The sequence below is a fragment of the Octopus sinensis genome, linkage group LG21 (assembly GCF_006345805.1).
Source record: "Octopus sinensis linkage group LG21, ASM634580v1, whole genome shotgun sequence".
Classification (NCBI taxonomy): domain Eukaryota; kingdom Metazoa; phylum Mollusca; class Cephalopoda; order Octopoda; family Octopodidae; genus Octopus; species Octopus sinensis.
This window is the reverse complement of record NC_043017.1, coordinates 5,348,169-5,369,612: the sequence shown is the minus strand read 5'-3', so window position 1 is coordinate 5,369,612 and position 21,444 is coordinate 5,348,169. Positions and strand designations below refer to the sequence as shown.

Genomic DNA, 21,444 nt, shown 5'->3' with positions numbered 1-21,444 from the left:
TTCTGTCTCCCTTGTTTACTCTTGTGGGTTCGAGGTTGTTCTGAATTCTTCTTCTCTACCAAGAATTCACAATCTCGAACCCACGAGAGTAAATAAGAGAGACACGAGACAAGGAGAAACAAGGAAAATGCCACTTATATTTGAACACTATGCAAATATTCTTTTAAAACTTTTCTTTCAATTTTTCTAAATTTAATTATTTAATCATTACAGTTGAAAAGGTCTTAATGACTAAAACCGGTACTGAAATATTTTTTCCAAAATTATTTTGCCATTTTCTATCTTGCCTTTTTTTCCCCATATATATATATATATATATATATACACACACACACATACGATGGGCTTCTTTCAGTTTCTGTCAACCAAATTCACTCACAAGGCTTTGGTTGACCTGAAGCTATAGTAGAAGACACTCACCCAAGGTGCCACACAGTGGGACAGAACCCAGAACCATGTGATTGGGAAGCAAACTTCTAACCACACAACCATACCATGTGTGTACATGATGTTCATGTATGTGTTTAAACATCACAAATAGTTCAAATTCCTACTTTAATGCTTTTTTTATAGTTAGTCTCTACAATACTCGTCTCTTTACACTTCCGTGATAAACACACACACACACACCACACACACACACACACATATTGAACATGTGGTTGTGTACAAAAATAATAACCATTGTGTGTGATCAAAACAGATCAATATTAATAGGAAACAATGTAGAAATATGAAAGAAAACTATTTGATAGACGTAAATAAGATGAGGAAGGAAGAAGAGGAAGGAAGAAGAGACGGTAAAAACAAAATGTAGATTGATTAAATAAATGCTAAAATCAATAAAAAGCATTGATTTGATTGAGTCAAACATAAAAGGAGGAGCAAGAAAAACATGTTGTTGTTGGATTCTTCAAATTTAATAACTTGATGTAATTCCAATGAAGAACAAGAACAACCAAAAATTATGATAGTATTTCAATGCAAAAATCAAATATCTTTGAGATAATAGAAAACAAAAATATTGACACTGGGGAAGATATTTCAAGAACTTGGCATATGTTTGTGAAATAACAGAAAGAAAATTTTGATTGAAATTATTAAGAAAAATAAAAAGAAATAAAATAAAGTGCCAAAATGTCGTAAAGAGATGTTGGAGGAAAGAATTAAAAGAAAAAAGGAAAAAATAAATATTGATTTTTCGTGAGTGATTTTTCTTTTTCTGTTACAGAATCTCGGAACTGTTGTTTGATAAATACTCGTTAGAAATCTGCTGCTTCTTAGCACTTTTTCTGATATCAAAGACAAAGTGAAGAGCATCAGTTCAGCTGAGAAGAATTGGTAAGTGTCAGAGGTTATTTCACCTTTAACAGTTCTTCTCATAATACTTCTTCTCATAATAATGTTGTCCACCAGTGTTTCATCAGAAATTTGTCTTAATTCTTTAGATTGGTGGCATCAGAGCACACACACTTCAAGACAAGAGTACAGCTGTTAAAATAAAGCCCCAGTGCATGCCTTATTACAATTGGAATTTATTGATTCCCAAGATGGATATAAAACTGATTACAGCAAGATTTTAAATTGGAGAATGAAGACATCATAACTGAATGCTCTAGTTTAGTCTTGCACCATTTATTCAAATTCTCCATGCTGACATAATCCTCTCATCATCATCATCACCATCATTGAATCCCCATTTTCCATGCTGGCATGGGTTGGATGGTTTGACAGGAGCAGCCAGCTTAAGAGTGGCACTGGGCTCCAATTGTCTATTTTGCTATGGTTTCTACAGCTGGGTGTCTTTCCTAATACCAACCACTTTACAGAGTCTACTGGATGCTTCATACATGGCACCATAATAATCCTTTCTGATTTTGGAACAAAGTCAGAAGTTTTTACGAGCGTGGGAGAAGGGGTTGATTACATAAACCCCAGCACCTGGTTGGTACTTTATTATATTGATCCAAAAAGGATGAAAGGTAAAAAACTGACCTTGGCAGAATGTGAACCCAGAACAAAATTAGTCAAAAGAAATGCTCCTAAGTATTTTTTCCAATACATAAACAATTCTGCCAGCTTCTGGTGTTAACAACAACAACAACAATAGTTCGTTCTACTATAGTTACAAGGCTTGATTTTTTTTTTTTCTGGAGGGGTGGGCAGCAAGTTGATTACATCGACCCTGGTTCCTCAACTGACACTTATTTTATTGACCCTGAAAAGATGACAGTCTAAGTCAACCACAGTGGGATTTGAACTCAGAATATGAAGCCAGATGAAATGTCGCTAAGAATTTTGTCTGGCATGCTAAGGATTCTGCCAGCTTGCCAACTTAACAGAAATAAAAATAATGATTTCAAAGTTTGGCGCCAGGCCATTTATTTCAGGGCACTGGGCCAGTCAAATACATCGACCCCAGAGTTCAACGGGTACTTATTTTATCACCCCTGAAAGGATGGAAGTCAAAGTCAATCACAGAGGAATTTGAACTCGGAATGTGAAACCTTTATGAAATGTTGTTAAGAATTTTGTCTGGCATGCTAACCAACTTAGTAACAACAACAAAAACTTCTGATAGGCATAAAGCCAACAGTTTTGAAGAGAGCGGGTGTCAGATGATTACGCACACACACACATACACACATAGTTGATGTCATGAGGATTTATAAACTTTGAAGGAATATGAAATAAGCTTTGTGAGTGGATTTGGTAGATAGAAACTGAAAGAAGCACATTATATATATCTATATGCGTATGTCTTTGTGTCTGTGTTTATATCCCCCCACCATCACTTTTGGTGTGATTATGTCCCTGTAACATAACAGTTCGCCAAAAAGAGACCGATAGAATAAGTATTAGGCTTTAAAATAATTTTAAAAGTTTTGGACTTGATTTGTTTGATTAAAACCATTCAAGGAGGTACTCCAGCATGGTCGCAACCAGCTGACTGAAACAAGTCAAAGAAACGAAGAAAAGAATACATATATAGACGCAGGAGTGGCTGTGTGGTAAGTAGCTTGCTTCCCAACCACATGGTTCCAGGTTCAGTCCCACTGCATGACACCTTGGGCAAGTGTCTTCTACTGTAGCCTCAGGCTGACCAAAGCCTTGTGAGTGGATTTAGTAGACAGAAACTGAAAGAAGCCTGTTGTATATATATATATGTATGTATCTGTGTGTTTGTGTGCGTATATGTTTGTGTGTCTGTGTTTGTTGATCACCCCAACATCGCTTGACAAACGATGTTGGTGTGTTTACGTCCCTGTAACTTAGCGGTTTGGCAAAAGAGACTGACAGAACAAGTACTAGGTTTATAAAGAAGTCCTGGGGTCGTTTACCTCAACTAAAGGTGGTGCTCCAGCATGGCCTCAGTCAAATGACTGAAACAAGTTAAAGAAAAAAAATATATAGTAATCTTTTTTTGCCACTATAAAGTGGCTGTTCTAAACATTTTAACCCCAGGAAAACATCTTGTCCAGTTGGTTAACGATACAGAACCCGTGTCTGGTATATTGTGAGTAAGGGAGCGAATCACTCCCCTCCAGCTAAAACATGGTTTCTGTGTCTTTACTCATCATCAGTTGGATACCTGCCTGCTAGAGATGGCAGCATTTTGTTCCTACCCGTGTATATGTGTGCCGGTGACATGAAAAAAGCACCTGCTATACTCACAGAGTGGTTGGCATTAGGAAGGGCATCCATCTGTAGAAACCTTGCTAGTTCAGATTGGAGCCTGGTGCAGCCTCCTGGCTTGCTAGTCCTCAGTTAAACCATCCAACCCATGCCAGCATGGAAAGCAGGGGTTAAACGATGATGATGATGACATTGCCTTGGCTGGCTTCCGTGCCGGTGGCACATAATAGGCACCAACCGATTGTGGCTGTTGCTAGCCTCCTCTTGCCCCTGTGCTGGTGGCACGTAAAAAGCACCCACTACACTCATATATATATATATATATATATATATATATATATATATATATATATATATGTATATATGTATATATATATATGAACTAAGCAGTTACAGTGCGATAAACACAAAGGTATACACATATAGATATATATAATGGGCTTCTTTCAGTTTCCATCTACCAAATCCACTCACAAGGCTTTGGTCAGCCTGAGGCTATAGTAAAAGACACTTTTCCAAGTGGTTGGCATTAGGAAGGGCATCCAGCTATAGAAACACTGTTAGATCAGACTGGAGCCTGCTGCAGCCTCCTGGCTTCCCCGACCCCGGTTGAACCCTCCAACCCATGCTAGCATGGAAAACGGACGTTAAACAACAATGATGATGATGACATATATAGCATCACCGATGACAAAACTCAAAGAACACGAGAGGCTGTTTCTCCTTACCATGAATCTGAAACAACTCCCTATTAAGCAAACACATCCTTCCAACTCATATCTACCACTTATAACATAAAATAAGATTTCCTGTAATTCCATATCTTATTTTTGAAAATAGTGACAAGCCCCTGGGTAAAATACCACAACCAGCAATCTTTCTAATTGGTACGGCATCATCATTAACATCATCATCATCAAATAGTTTGTAGATAAAACAGTTATTATTCTTGAAGGTTGCTGTGTTGTACTAATATAGTACAGTTAAACTGGCCAATCGGAAATGGCAGCGGCAACAGATTGGTACAGTGTGAAGAACATTGAGTGCATTGCTAATCCCCACCCCCGCACCCCTGAAATATCCCCCACTCCTCCCCCACCCTTGCACTACTTTGCTACTGCTGTCGTTTTCAAGAGCTCTAGATGGGAGAGCCTGATAATGACTTCATACACACTGAAGTTTTGTGTGTGTGTGTGTGTGTGTGCGTTTGTGTGTCTATATATATACATATATATACACATATATACACACCTTTATCTTCCTTCTTTTACCTGTTTAAGTCATTTGATTACAGTCATGCTGGAGCACTGTCTTGGAGAGTTTTATTTCTATCATTCTATATATATATATATATACACACACACAAATATATATATATACATACCTATATATATATATATATATGTGTGTGTGTGTATATATATATTATATATATATATATATATATATATATGCATACAAACACACACACACACACACATATATATATATATATTATATATATATATATATGCATACATTCACATATATATATACACATACATGTATATATGCATACATACACACATTTATGCACATACATGCACATATATATATATACACATATACATACATATACATACATATACACACACGTGTGTGTACATATATAATATATATATATATATATATATATATATATATACTCCCATATATACATACACACTAAATGATGTTAAAAGCTAAACATTATCTTAATATCTCAATCACTACAACAAAGTGGGTTTAATGGAAACTCCCAGGTTTTGTGTGTGAGTGGGGGTTGGGGGGGGCGTATGCATAATTAAAAAACAACAGTTACACACACACACAAATTTCATAGAGGAGAAAAAAGACATTGGAAACCTGTTAGGATTTCTGGCAATCAGAACAAGACAAACTATGGAAGACCAGAGACTAGTCTTCTATATTGCTACCTGTTTCATCCAATAGCCAAATTTCCTACACCAATTAGGGGGCCATTGATCCCGGTACTTATCTGATTGTAACCCCAGATGGACGAAAAGAGCATGTAACCTCACAGAATTTGAACAATAAACATAAAAAATGGATGTAGCAAAATACACTACGAGATATTTTGTTTTTGTTCTAGCTGTACTGTTTCAGCCGTGTTTGCTGACTCTTTCTATTATTAAAGGCACAAGGCCTGAAACTTTGGGGGAGAGGAAAGGGGGGGGGGGCTAGTCGATTACACCGGCCCCTAGTGCGTAACTGGTACTTATTTCATCGACACCTAAGGGATGAAAAGCAAAGCTCGTGGCACAAGGCCCTAAAATCTGGTAGGAAGAGGCTAGCTGAGTACATCAATCCCAGAGCATAACTGGTACTTATTTTGGCAATTCTGAAAGGATGAAAGAGAATGTGATGAGCTGAGCAAGATTTGAACCCAAAACACAAAGATGGATATTTCTGCAATCTTGCCAACTTATAACAAAAACAATAGAAATAATAATAATAATAATAATAATAATAATAATAATCCTTTCTACTACAGTCACAAGGGCTGAAATTCGGTAGAAGGAAGCTAGCCAATTACACTGACCCCTAATGTTTCACTGAATCTGAAAGGATGAAAGGCAAAGTCGACCTCGGCAGAATTTGAATTCAGAACATGAAGACGGACGAAATGGCACTAAACATTTTGCCCGGTGTGCTAATGATTCTGCGGTCTTACCAACTTATAACAACAACAATAATAATAATAATAATAATAATGACAGCAGTAACAATAATAATGACACAATGGTTATGTAAAAATATTCTTGAACATTTCATCCATTTATAGAAACCAAATACCTTAAAATTATATTATACACCATATATATATATATATATATATATATATATATATATATTATATATATATATATATATACATATATATACACACCCAAGAGCAGAATAAATGAGACATTCAGTAAAACACTTTAAGTATATGCTAGTGAAACAGATGTACAGATTATGTAATATGTTATGTTATGATAAAGAGCTCAAGTGAATTTCCCATTGTATTGTGCTCTCGGATATACATTCTGGAAACAATTCAAACACACATATATATATGTATGTATATTCGAATCACTTTCTATGAATCCTCTGCCTTTACAGCAGAAACAGCTGAAAGCAAATAAAGTTTATAACATAACCATTGTGTTTTTCCTGTGTCATTTCTTTTACTTATATGTAAATTTATATATACGTACGTACAAATATCTTGAGCCAAAAGAACATGAGAAGACAAATTGTGTTGAATAATTGATTAGAAGTAGAACAAACAACATATAATCCAAAACATCAGTTAACTGTGAAGCTACCACATTCGAAACAGCAAATATACATTTAAATTATTAGCAACAGAAGCAGTATCAATATTAGGATGTAATCTTTATATCCAGCTTAACATGGATGTGTTGTTAGAACACCCAATACTGTATTATAAGCCTTGAGAGGTCCTCCCTTATAGGTGCTTGGTGCAGAAAAGCACACACGCACACAGATTGTAGTAGATGAGAATTGTCTGTCACTAGCAACAGAATACCTGTATCGTGTGATTTCATTTTAGTGGTAATTCATCAGTGACAGGCATCCGGTCACCACATACCAGTCAAATCTCACTGCTATGATCTATAAAATATCAGCATCTCTTCAGACAGTGATATTACAAATGACCAGCAGGCTTTTGCAATCACATGATTTGGGAATTTCAGCGGCTAAGACAGATGAGTCTTGCTTGTTACACCGGCTGAAACTGGCTCTGTAGTACAAATGTCTTATTTTCATAAGTTTTGAAGTAAAATCTTCCACCAAACCTTAGTCACAATTTATGTTCCTAAGACTTGCTGAATGATAACTAAATTATTTTGCTAAATTCTTTGTTATATTCAAAGTAATTGAAAGAAACACAGAGCATCTCAAAATAAATACAGTAACAAAAGGGTTAAGGCCAATGATTCAGTATTCAGTGTTCTAACAACACATCCGTGTTAAGTTGGACATATATAAATACATTTATATATAGACACACATGTAAGTTTATATAGAAAGATAAAAAGCAGCAATATTAAATGAAGTTTAAGAAGCAAGTAGAGGCAACCTACAATGAGAAAAACGAAGCCACTTCTATCTGTTAATATCAACAAAGAAAAATAATAATAATCTGCCACATGGTGCCACACTAAGCAATAAAGAAACAAAAGCTCTGAGGAATAATAATAATAATAATAATAATAATAATAATTTTTATGATAGGCACAAGGCCTGAGATATGGGGGGAAGGGGATAGTCGATTACATTGACCCCAGTACTTGACTGGTATTTATTTTATCGACCCCCAGAAAATGAAAAGCAAAGTCGACCTCAGCAGAATTCGAACTCAGATACAGAAAGACGGACGAAATGCTTAAAATATTTTCTTACTGCAAAAAAAAAAAAAAAAAAAAAGTAAGGGAGGGTAGCTTGGTTTGAATTAGTGTCTTCATGTCTGTAATTTGTTGCTTTTAGAAAAGAAATATTTGGTTTTGTTATATTTTTTGCCTTCTTGGGGGTTATTAGAATAAATGTGAAATATTAAGAATAAAAGCAAATGTTTTTGAAAGCTACAGACTGCAAACAACATATATATATATATATATATATATAATGTTTTTAAAAAAATCGATTTAAATGCATATAAGTTTTGCAAGAGAAATCAGGCAGAATGAATAGGGAACCTATTACCAGAATTTTATATATATATATATATATATATATAATTTAATGGTTCATATTTTTCTATATAAGCAATATATTTTTGTAAACATCAATTTCAGATGAAAAAATTAAGAACCAGCACTGTTGAGAGAGAGAGAGAGAGAGAGAGTAAGGAATTGAAATGTAGTGTAAATAGGATTATATATTGTCCAGTAAACACTAGATACTGAGTTCAAATACTGTAAGAGGATTAAAAAATTTTTTTATCTGAAATTGGTGCACAGAGATTTTTAATTACAAATAAAAAGAAAACAATAAACTAAGGGCAGCAAAAAACCCCTAATATTGCAACAAAATCATGCTTTTTTTTTCTTGTTTTTTTGACAAAACAGGAGAGTCAAGGCACACTGAATCCCTCCCTGTTGTGTTAGAAACATGCAAACAGCCTGGTGTGATTATTGAGACAGATTTGCAGAAAAAAAAATGTTGAAGAGTTTGTTAAGCGCTGAAGACTACTGGCAGATAAACGGGGGGGAAGGGGTAAAGAGTTAGCTAGAGAAAGAGAGATGGAGAGAGACGGAGAGAGGTGGACGGATTAATTATTAAGGCTTTGATTACAGCAATATTGTAGCAAAATAAAGAGCAGGAAGAGAGAAAGAAAGAGAGCATAAGAGACATGCAACAATACAATTGCGAAACTAAAAGAAGGAAAAAATAATACAAGAAAGGGAGTTTTTTAATGAAAAAACAAAAATACTAGGCAAGGGTTGAGGTCCGGGGAGTGGGATGGTTGGGTTAGGGGCAGTGTGAAAGGGGGGTCAGAAATTAACGAAAAAAAGGTCAAAATGTCTTCAAATAACAATGCAGTATTTGTTTGATGTATTATATATCTCACCAGGCAGAGGTTGTCTTCATTTTGTCTTCCACTCAGATACAACAGCGACATTACTCACAAGTGTCTCACAAGTGTCGGAGCTTGATGGAGGAATAAAAAAAAATTGTAAACAAACAAAAAAAAAAAAGAGAGAAAAGAAGAAAAAAAAAACACTCGTCAGTAAATGATGTGGAAGAGTGGCGGCAGAGGCGGCCTAACTAATTTGGGAGGAGCAGAGCGGTGGGGAAAACGGGGAAGCTTGGGTGAGGAGAGAGAATCTTTGGCAGGTGGTGCAGAGGGGGAGACTTGGTTCGTTTGATTTCTACAAACAAGATATAACATATTGGTTATTGCTGGATGTGAAAAAAGATGATCGTTTGACAACAGGAAGGAAAGGCAACAGGAGAGAAAGGGTGGAGGAAAACAAAAACAAAAAAAAAATACAAAAACAATCCCAGGTACAACCCTCTCCCCCCACCCTTCATCATCTCCTTCTGACCATCTTCAAACTGAGAATGCAAATAAGTGAAATGAAAACATTTCAGGTGAGATCGCAAAAGATTTTCTTCAGGTGAGATCACACAAGATTTTCTTCAATGGATTTTGAAGAAATTTTGAAGAACAGAGAGTTTTTACTCTCTTTCAATATGATCCTTGTTTGCAAGACTCTGAAGATGGTTGTCTTTTCTTTGTAAGAAGTCAAGACATTGCTTCTTTGCTAAATGACCCTTGGACTGGTCAAAGCTTCCAACTCTATTTACAATTCCTAGTATCTACATGGATATGAAGATGTCTACTGTATATACCAAAAACATCCATTCAATATACAGATGCCAACCAAGAGCTTATAGGTCTATCTCTCTCTATATATATTAATCTATCTATCTATATGGTACACAGATGTCAAAGGTATACACTTTGTGTATCTTGAAGGTAACATCTATATAGTATAGAAGGGGCAACTGTATATACCTAGAGCATCCCTATGGTGTGTGTGTATATATATATTTTCAGGTGTGGCTGTGTAATAAGAAGTTAGCATCTCAACCACATGGTTCTGGGTTCAGTCCCACTGAGTGGCACCTTGGGCAGGTGTCTTCTACTTTAGCCTCAGGCTGATCAAAGCCTTGTGAGTAGATTTGGTAGACAGAAACTGAAAGAAGCCCGTATTGTGTGTGTGTGTGTGTTTATCCACCAACACTACATCCCCATAACTAAGTGGTGTGGCAGAAGGGCCCTAACAGAATAAGCACCAGGTTTTAAAATAAAAGTGGGGAAAGAACATAAGAACTGGGGTTGACTTGTTCAACGAAACCCTTCAAGGTGACATCTTGGCATGGCCGCAGCCCAAAGACTGAGACAAATAAAAAAAAATACAAGGATATATATATATACACACACACACAAATGTTGAACGAAGGAGCTGAGCACCATTCTTAACATGAAACCAATGGTAGCCTTAATTGACAAATCTATATCATATGAATAGTATATAAATATCTATATACCTAATGCATCTGTATGGTATATAGACGTCTACTCTATATGTCTATAGTGTCTACATTTTATAAAGATGCCCACTATATATACTAAGTGCATCTATATATATATATACATACACACACACGTCTTCTGTATGATGTAGAAATGTCTATCGTATGTGGAGCATCTATAAAGTGTATAGGTGTCAATTTTATACCTAAAGTATCTCTCTGATTTATTTAGAGTAGATGTTTGCCAAATAAGGCAGTTAAATCTTCCCCCAAGAAAATACCATCTTTGTAAATCGTAAGTCCTTGTCTCAAGAGGACAGGTTAAGACAAACAGGAATTAAACAAAACAATCTTGAATTACACAAAACAGAAACCAGAAGAATTTCTTGAACCAATGACTGAGTTTAATTATTTGAGCACTTCTTTTCAGCTCAGCCAAATAAATCCACCCCCAACAAGCAGTCAACATTATTGATGACAATATCAGAGGCCCGATGTCTTCATCCTTAATTGCTTGTTAATATTAACAATCATATCTTGTCTATCATAACACAGAATAAATTAATCTTTGCTTAGCTACATCTGTTCTGTAGATTAAATTTAGATTAAGTTATCAATGTTGTTCAATGCACAAAGGTCCAACACCCAAGTGGCTAAAAAGGGTCAGCAGATGAGTATCTAGGAGTCATGACCTGAGTGAAGCCTGGCCCCCTTACAGTGTAAGAAATTAAGGTCCAAAACACTTGTCTGAGTGTCCTTCTCTGAAAACTGTCTACTGTTCAGTTCTCTTGAGATTTTTTTTTTATCACCACTGCTATTAAACAACAAATTCTGAAACAATAATTGTCTACTGTAGACAGAAGACCTAAAAATTTCTGGGGAAAGGGCTAGTTAGTTACACCAGCTCCAGTACTTGGATAGTACTTTAGTTTATAGATCCTGAAAGGACAAGAAGCAAAGCTGACCTTGGTGGGATTTGAGCTCAGAATGTAAAGAGCTGGAAGAAAAACTGCTAAGCACTTTGTCCGACAAGCTAACAATTCTGCTAGGTTCACCACCTTACAGATTCTAAAACAATTATGATGTTAGTAATTAATTATGCTTGTGATGTCAAGATTCTTGTCTCCTCAAGGGGTACAGCTTTCAAATTTATGAATTTCATTAAATAACTTTTGCCAGCATACACTGTAATGAATTTTCTCAGACACTGGTTTTTAGCTTCCATCAAATGGGTTGGTTTAGTCAAATCAGAAATCAGTTAATCCTCCAGCAATGCATCAATGAGGTATTCCTCCAGTAATGCAGCACTGAAACATTCCCCCAGCACTGTGCCACCAATACACTCCTCCATCTATGTAGCACTACGATACACCTCCAGCAGTTTTCCACTGACATGCTCCACTGGCAGTATACCACTAAAATACTCATTGAGTGATGTGCCACTGAGATACTCCTCCAGCAGTGTCACTGTGATATTCCTCCAGCTGTATGCCGTTGTGATACTCCTCCAGCTGTATGCCACTAAGATATTCCTTCAGCAGTGTGCCACTGAGATACTCCTCCAGCAGTGTGCCACTGAGATACTTCTCCAGCAGTGTCACTGTGATATTCCTCCAGCTGTATGCCGTTGTGATACTCCTCCAGCTGTATGCCACTAAGATATTCCTCCAGCAGTGTGCCACTGAGATACTCCTCCAGCAGTGTGCCACTGAGATACTCCTCCAGCAGTGTGCCACTGTGATACTCCTCCAGCTGTATGCCACTAAGATATTCCTCGAACAGTGTGACACTGAGATACTCCTCCAGCAGTGTGCCACTGAGATACTCCTCCAGCAGTGTTCCACTGTGATACTCCTCCATCTGTATGCCACTAAGATATTCCTCCAGCAGTGTGCCACTGAGATACTCCTCCAGCAGTGTGCCACTGAGATACTCCTCCAGCAGTGTGCCACTGAGATACTCCTCCAGCAGTGTGCCACTGTGATATTCCTCCAGCTGTATGCCACTGAGATATTCCTCCAGCAGAGTAATCCTGCGACGGACTGGCGTCCCATCCAGGTGGTGAATTTCTACACCACTGAAACCAGGAAACCGTCCCTTATGAGCCTGGCATGGCTCGAGAAGGAACATTTATTTATTTTATCTAGAATGATACAAATAGATACCGTCCAGAGGATGGCTAGAAAGATACAAATGACCACAGTCCAGGTGGCCGCAGAGGTATAAACAACCACTGCTTTTCAACATATTTGATGAAGAGAAACTAGAAATAACTAAATATAACATAGTAAACAAAAAAAATAAAACAGAGAAAAATACGCAGTAACAGGGGAGGGGGCAGTGGGTCGTGGGTGGAGGGCTGGGTGGATGTGGTTGTGGAACTTGAATCAAGGAAAGAAAGAACGAAGAATACACAAGTAACCATGACCACATCAGAGCAAAATAGACAATATAGCAATATTGAGCGAACAATTAGCAGGTAGTAATTAAGGTAATTACTGGAGAGGGGGGGAGTGGGCAAAAGACAGTAAGGAAGAAAAAAAAAAAGCAACATTGACGACAAAGGAAGCTAGCTCAGTGTGTGTATGTATTTGTGTGTGTGTGAAAGCACATAGTATATTGGTTCCGATGTTGGACTTGCAATCATTAAGTGGTGGGCTTGATTTCTGAACATGGCAATGCATCAGATCTTTGAGGACCCGATGTGCTGCCAGGACTTGCTCTGGCTCAGTCCACTTGTCTGTAAATGCCACTTCAGCCACTCAGATGAAAAATGGTAGCAGCATCAGCAGCAGCAGCTGCAGAGTCAACCCTGCAATTAACTAGCATCCTTGCTTTCCAGTTCAGTCTTATACTCTCCGATACTTAAATGCAATGGAAACTGAGATGAAGCACTGGTCTACTAGGACTCTAAGCTTGAGCTGGACCGACTTTCTTGCAACACAGCAGTCAATGAGATCTCACCTGGAGATTGCTTTGGCATGAAACTTGAGTTGCATGAAAGATGTTCAGTATAAATAACTCATATACTCTACAACATGTATTGCATACTCTCTATTATATCACCACCCCACAAAAACAAGAACATCCTCTCTCCCTCTCTCTCTCTTTGTGTATATATATAGATATATATATGTGTGTGTGTGAATCTGAGAGGGGAATATGTTGAATAAAATCATAAGTAACTGATCCTCTTGCATTTTCTTTTACTCAAAGCCAGGAACTTTTCAGCAACCCCCATGTATATATAAAACCTACAAGAATAGAAGAGAAAGGCTGGGGTAGGTGTATGTATGCAAACACACACACACACACACTCTCTCTCTCTCACCCAGAGTGTCACAGCATAATCTGAAGGGCTCTTTTAGTTTTCTCGAGGATATGACAACCTCTGTAAAGTGATTGGTGTTAGAAATGAAGACTAGCATCAATCGTAAAATCTGGCCCAAAACGCAAGATGTGGCCCCCTGTCCCAGAGACCAGTAATTCTGAGTAAAAAGTCCTTTGGGCCAAGACAATGCATCTAATGTGTGCTTACCTACATGGAATTCATATAGATGATAATGATGATGAAGATGAAGATGATAGTGTTTGATATAAGATAAGATTTGCAGGGTTGTGTTTAAAATGCAGCAGATATTTTATGCACAAGAGCAGTACACTTAATTCTACCTGCTTCAGTTTACACAACTATAAAGAACAGATCTGTAAGCATATTCGCATATTTTATGACATTTACAGATAAAGCAGAGTGAAAAGTGAGAAGTGCTTTAATACTTCACAAAGTTTATCTTAAGGAAATATGTAAAACTTAGTGTATGTATGAATATTCTATCATTTAACATCTTTTTTCCATGCTGGCATGGGTTGGACAATTTGACAGAATCTGATGGTTCTAAGACCTGTGTTGTTCTCTAGTGTCTCCTTTGATAGTGTTTCTATGGCTGGATGCCCTTTCTAATGCCAACCACTTTATAGCATGTACTGGCTGGTTTGTTGTGCCACCATATTAACAGCACTAGTGAAGTTTCCATGTAGCTTGCAAGACTACGTGTGTGTGTGTGTGCACATGTGTTTGTGTGTGTGCATGCACATATATGTATGTGTGTGTGTAACAAACTAAGCAAAGTCGACCTCGGCGGAATTTGAACTCAGAACAAAATACCGCTAAGCATTCTGTCCACCATGCTAACGATTCTGCCAGCTTCCTGCTCTTAAAATAATATTGATGAGAATGATGATAATGTCAACTGCTTAGGAGACAAGGCAATGAAGTTCTAGATCAAACTAATTTAGGCCTGATTCTGAAATAACCGATTCCTCATCACTAGCAGAAACTAGGTGAAGCTTTTGTGGTTTAGTCACTGACTCAGTTTCAAGTTCTTGGGAAAGAGCCATTCTCTGGCTCAGTCCACCCAGGGTTAAACATCAAAGCTGAAATAGGTGCAGGAGTGGCTGTGTGGTAAGAAGATTGCTTCCCAACCACATGGTTCCAGGTTCAGTCCCACTGCGTGGCACCTTGGGCAAGTGTCTTTGACTATAACCTCAGGCCAACCAAAGCCTTGTGAGTGGATTTGGTAGACATAAAATGAAAGAAGCCCATCATTTATATATGTATGTGTGTGTTATTTGTGTCTGTATTTGTCCCCCCACCATCACTCAACAACTGATGTTGGTGTGTTTACGTCCCCGTCACTTAGTGGTTTAGCAAAAGAGACCGATAGAATAAGTACTAGGTTTACAAATTCAGCAAGTCTAAAGAATTCTCTCCACCCTGCATTATCACTGCTTGGTTTTCCAACCACTTTACAGTGTGTACTGGGTTCTTACCCTACTGCCACAGTCCTAGGGTCGATTTGTTTGACTAAAGGTGGTGCTCCAGCATGGCTGCAGTCAAATGACTGAAACAAGTAAAAGTATAAAAGAATTTGGCCAAAAGTCTGGGAACTAGACAGAAAAATCAAGAGAAACCGAATCAAGAATGATGCACTTTGATTAAACACTTGACTGAATATTATCTGTATGTGGAGTAGAGAGATGAACCAAGTAAAACCTTTTGGAAAAGGCATGAAGGTCACAACTTATTTAAGATGGAATAAAACTGTACAAGATTATTATTTAGAAAATATTGGGATGGATGAGTTGAGTGACCATAAGTAGTTTATTTCTTTATTGCCCACAGGGGGCTAAACATAGAGGGGACAAACAAGGGGATTAAGTCGATTACATTGACCCTAGTGTGTAACTGGTACTTATTTCACTGACCATGAAAGGATGAAAGGAAAAGTTGACCTCGGCGGAATTTCAACTCAGAACATAATGGCAGATGAAATATCTATTTCTTTACTACCCACAAGGGGCTAAACACAGAGAGGACAAACAAGGACAGACAAACGGAGTAAGTCAATTATATCGACCCCAGTGCGTAACTGATACTTAATTTATTGACCCCGAAAGGATGAAAGGCAAAGTCGACCTTGGCGGAATTTGAACTCAGAATGTAGCGGCAGACAAAATACTGCTAAGCATTTTGCCCGGTGTGCTAACGATTCTGCCAGCTTACCGCCTTGCCATAATACCATAAGTAGTTGTTTCAAATTTTGATGCAGAACCAGAAGTTTTAGGGAAGGAGGTAAGCCAGCCCTAAAACTCAATTGGTACTTTATTTTATTAACCCCTGAAAGGATAAAATGGAGAGTTGACCTCGACAGTATTTGAACTCAGAATGTGAAAAACTGGAAGAAATGATGCTAAGTATTTTGTCCAATGCTCTGACAATTCTGCCAGCTTGCCGCCTTAAAAATATTATGGATAATGATAACAAAATAAATCTGATTAGATTGAAAGAAGATAAAAAATCTTTGTCAACACAGCAAATGGCGTTCAGATTCTCTGACATAAAATAAAATTACATTTAAAGTACTTTCCATGTAGAACTAAACCATTTTCTGTCTTCATAGATAATATTTTATATAATTACAGCCATATTGTAATTTCTGAACAGACAGTTTCATGGAAGCATTTGATATGTGAAAAAATTTAGTTAACCTTTAACACACTGTAGGTGCATCATGTTGCTGAATGAGTTTTTACCCCTGTCAACATGAAACAATGCACCTGAAGCTACAGGGAAGAAAACTTGTGTACATGAACATGCTAAAGGTTGAAAATAAATTCTGTAATATATTTCAGAAATACGCTTGTTTGGCAATACATCTCTCTCTCTCAACACACCCACACACATACATGGCTGTGTGGTAAGTAGCTTGCTTACCAACCACATGGTTCTGGGTTCAGTCCCACAGCATGAAACCCTGGGCAAGTGTCTTCTACTACAGCCTCGGGCTGCCCAAAGTCTTGTAAGTGGATTTGGTAGACGGAAACTGAAAGAAGCCCGTCACACACACACATATTTATATATATATATATATATATATATGTGTGTGTGTGTGTGTGTGTGTGTATGTGTTTCTCCCCCTCACCATCGCTTGGCAAGTGATGCTGGTGTGTTTACATCCCCATTAATTTAGCAGTTCAGCAAAAGAGACTGATAGGATAAGTACTAGGCTTACAAAGAATAAGTCATGGAGTCGATTTGTTCAACTAATAGCAGTGCTCCAGCATGGCTGCAGTCAAATAACTGAAGCAAGTAAAAGAGGTGCATCTCAAACATCCTTTTATGCTTGCCTTCTTTGCTGGCATGGGTTGGACAGTTTGGCAGGATGGGACAATGCCGAAGAACACATTTTACTCCAATGTCTCTGGTTTGGCTATGTTTCTAAGATTGGATGCACTTCTAATACCAACTGCACTCCAGATTATAGTAGGTACATTTTGTCACAGTTCTAGTACCATAAACGTTGTCTTGCCCTCAGCAAGTCTAAAGAATTTTCTCCACCCTGTATAATCACTGCTTGGTTTGCCAGTGTACTAAGTTCATATCATCATGGCACCAGCTCTACAGACATTGTCTTGCCCTCAGCAAGACTAAAGAACTCTATCCAACCTGCATTACCACTGCTTGGTTTGCCAACCACTTTACAGTGTGCAGTGGGTTCTTTCCCCACTGTCACAGTAGTACCTGTTGCTTTGTAACGCCTGAGATGAAAGAGCTTTCGTGATTGAAATGAAGATCCTTAGGTCCTTCCCTGGACAGAATGCCGGTCCGTCACAGATTTACTCATTTTTGCCAGTTGAGTGCACAAGAGCAAATGTGAAATGAAGTGATTTGCTTGAGAACACATGTCACCCGATCCAGGAAGTGAAACCACAATCTTACAATCATGAGTCCAACAACCCTAGCCACTAAGCCACACACCTCCACACTGAAATAAAGAATAGAGGAGAGAGAGGAGAAGCAAGAAAGAGAGGGATGGAGATGACTTTAGATGTGGTGTTGAGAGAACATACAAGAGATTTCACAGTATGATGGGAGAAACAGATGTGTTAAGGGTGGGTAGGTGGTAGTGGAGAGAGTAATAGAAGAGACAGTGTCAGGGAGCAGAGATAATAAAAGGGATAGTAAAAAAAGGGGAAGAATAGTGTCAGGAGTTAGTCTGAAAAGGGAAAGGACCGGAATAATAAAGATGATGGGGCAGGCTGACAAGAAGAGACATTATCCTATCATGGGCTATATATATATATATATATATATATATATATATATTACGGAGATGTACTTGCATAGTAAGTGACCTGATCTGAGATCGTGTGCTGAAATGAAAACAATTGCAGTGTGGAAGGTGTTTATAAGCCATTTAAGAAACACACAAAAACCGTTAGATTCACTTCAACATTTAAATTAAACAGGTCGCGGTCTCAAAGTGATGAAAATATTTTGACAAATTAAATTTAAATGTTGAAGTGAATCTAATGGTTTTTGTGTGTTTCTTAAATGGCTTATAAACACCTTACAGACTGCAATTGTTATATATATATCATCATTACCATTTTACATTTGCATTGTTGAAGACTTGGACTGAATAGTTCGTCAAGATCTGAATCAGTTTGTATTGTAGTTCTAGTCCTCTTGGATAGGACCCATGGATCACATCTCACTCAGATATCTTAGTTTGGGCCTGGTTTCTATGCATGGATGTTCTCTAATGACTTTAACCCTTTAACACCGGTTTACAGGTGGATGGCTCTATACTGTAGCACCGGTGAAATGCCAGGTATATGGTAAAATAAGCTTCAGGAGGTCAAGGCTCAAAAGTTTAAAGATTGTATTGGGAACATTTTTTTTATGGCACCAGCACCAGACAGGTTGGCATGCCCCTCCCCCCAGGGAGACTACACAGTTTTCCCAGGCCTCTGCCGTCTCTGATTAATTTGTTAACCACTTAACAGATTGTATTGGGTACATTTATTGTGGCACAAGCACCTGTGGGGTCACTTTGTAACATGCAAGATTAAATAAAGAGCCCCCTCTCTTCCATCTCACAACTGCAAGGGAGAACAAAAGAGACAGTGAGAGGTTAAAATCTGATAATAGGAGGATTGGTGATGGGGAGACAAAGAGAGAGAGATAGAGAGAGTTCTAAAGAAGGGGGTAACATAAGGGGGGTGAGGGTAAAGAAAAAAGAGAGAAAGAGTAGTGAGAAAGGATGGTAGAGTGGGTGAAGAGATGCATGAAAGAAATCTAAAGATAGTGAGGAGGGGGATGAGGAGGAGAGGGGATTGGGAGGAGGGGAGGATGAGAAGGTAGAACTTATTCTCAAACTAACGTGTCCAAGAAGATGAGTAGAAGACTCATGGAGAGTGAGTGAGTGAGTGAAGGGTGCAAGGGTTCAGTCCTGCCACTACTGCACTGAAGCATCATGGTTTGAAAGGATACAGAAAGAAGGCATAGCAGGGACAGAGATGCAGAGAAAATAGTAAACCTAAATTGAATGTTTTCCTCTCAATTACAGGTAACTTGGTAGGGTAAGAGAAACATGGAAAGATGATAGGGTATAAGGACAGGTAACAGGCAAGGGATGGTGGGCATTACCTGACTCATTTAACAGGCATTTTGCACATGCACAATCACTCTTGTAGGCACGGGGCATGGCTGCCTGGTAAGAAGGTTGCCTCCTAACCACATGGTTCTGGGTTCAGTGCCACTGTGTGGCACCTTGGGCAAGAGTCTTCTATTACAGCCTCAGGAAAAACAAAGCCTTGACAGTGATTCCCAAAGCATCAAGTGCCGAAAATGAACTTTCTTATCTTCCATTTTAAAGGGTTACAGAATCAACACAGGTTATAGGAACATAAACCTTCTTCCACGAAAAGAAAGCTTAAACTGTGCTCTTAATGGATGTGTAGTCAAATCCTATTTTATGGACTCAACCATGTTCTAAAATAAGTCGAAAGATAAGCTACTATAAATCAGCATGAACTTTCCAGACAACCCAATACATCTCACAGGTAACAAATGCCATCAACTACTTCTAGTGAACCATCTGAGCATTTAAGAGAATTTATTTTCAGGATGCTGAAAATAAATGTACGAATTGCTCCAGTGCATCACATTTGAAGCTTATATTCTATGTTAGTTTGCCCATGATTCTACTATATCTTGTGTGTGTCTGCAACTTCCAATGAGCACGGCAAATGGAGTTCAAACCTACTCCTTTTCCATATATGAGTACACAAGGGTCGTGACCTCTTTCTATCTTACTCATCAAAACCGTTGTCTTTGCTAAGTTTACCTTAACTCTAGGTTAAACTATTGTGCCCAAAAGTTTGGAATTTCTTTTATAATTCCCTTAAAGAATTAGCTGTGGGGTGGTTGGTGTTAGGAAGGGCACACAGCTGTAAAAACCCTGTCGCAACACACACAAAAGTATGGTGCAGTCTTCTGTCTGGCCGGCTCCTATCAAATCATCCAACCCATGCTGGCATGGAAGGAGGACATTAACCCTTTCATTACTGTATTTCTGTTGAGATGCTCTGTGTTTCTTTCAATTACTTTAAGTATAACAGAGAATTTAGTAAAATAACTTAATTATCATTCAGCTAGTGTTAGGAACATAAATTGTGACTAAGGTTTGGTGGAAGATTTTAGTTCAAAACTTATGAAAATTAGACATTTGTACTTAAAGCCAAAGCTGGTTTCAGCCGGGTCAGTAACGAAAGGGTTAAACAATGATGATGATGGTGATGAACTAGAATGTCAGCACAACAAAGTCCCTTATGGACAGCCAGCCTTAAACTCCTCTGTGATGGCCTATAGATCTACAGTGAATAGTTGAGTGAGAATAAGTGGAGCAGAGGGGCCAGGAGCAAGAAGTGGGGGTCGGGGAAATAGCTGGATAGTAATGTTGATACAGTGAACACAGGTGTATATAGAAGATTGCTGAACCTATTTAGGATAAGATCCACAAGGAGATCCATGTCATAAGGATTCACACAATAATATTTCATTATAGTAGATGTATTCAGTATTCCATCTTTTTATTTATTTGTGACATCAATTACAAAAGTATGAGACGTTTTGGCACAGCTGTTTTGGTGCAGCTGTTTTGGCACTGCCTGATCGGTGTTATTGATTCAATGCTGACTTAGTTGACATCAGACATTTTAACGTTTCTCTCATTCTCTCCCATCCAACCTCTCACTCTCTTTGTATATTCATGTGCGTGCCTGCATGTGTGTGTGTGTCTGTATGTGTGTCTGTATGTGTGTGTGTGTGCCTCCTGTGCCAAAACAGCCTGAATGTTTAGTCACCCA

The 21,444-nt window shown here is 38.0% G+C and overlaps 1 protein-coding gene across 11 annotated transcripts in view; it reads right to left on the bottom strand.

Annotated features, from left to right (window-relative positions):
• LOC115222966 (ras GTPase-activating protein nGAP) overlaps positions 1-21,444 on the bottom strand; it is a 479,655-nt gene that overhangs the window by 10,670 nt on the left and 447,541 nt on the right. For 2 of the 11 annotated variants that reach the window (XR_005003304.1, XM_029793379.2), the window contains one exon: positions 9,260-9,339. The exons of the other annotated variants lie outside the window; for them this stretch is intronic. Coding sequence is in view for 1 of the 2 variants with exons in the window: in XM_029793379.2 (XP_029649239.1) it covers positions 9,276-9,339 (64 nt within the window). In the remaining variant the exon portion in view is untranslated. The remainder of the gene's footprint in view (positions 1-9,259; positions 9,340-21,444) is intronic. 11 annotated transcript variants of the gene reach the window in all.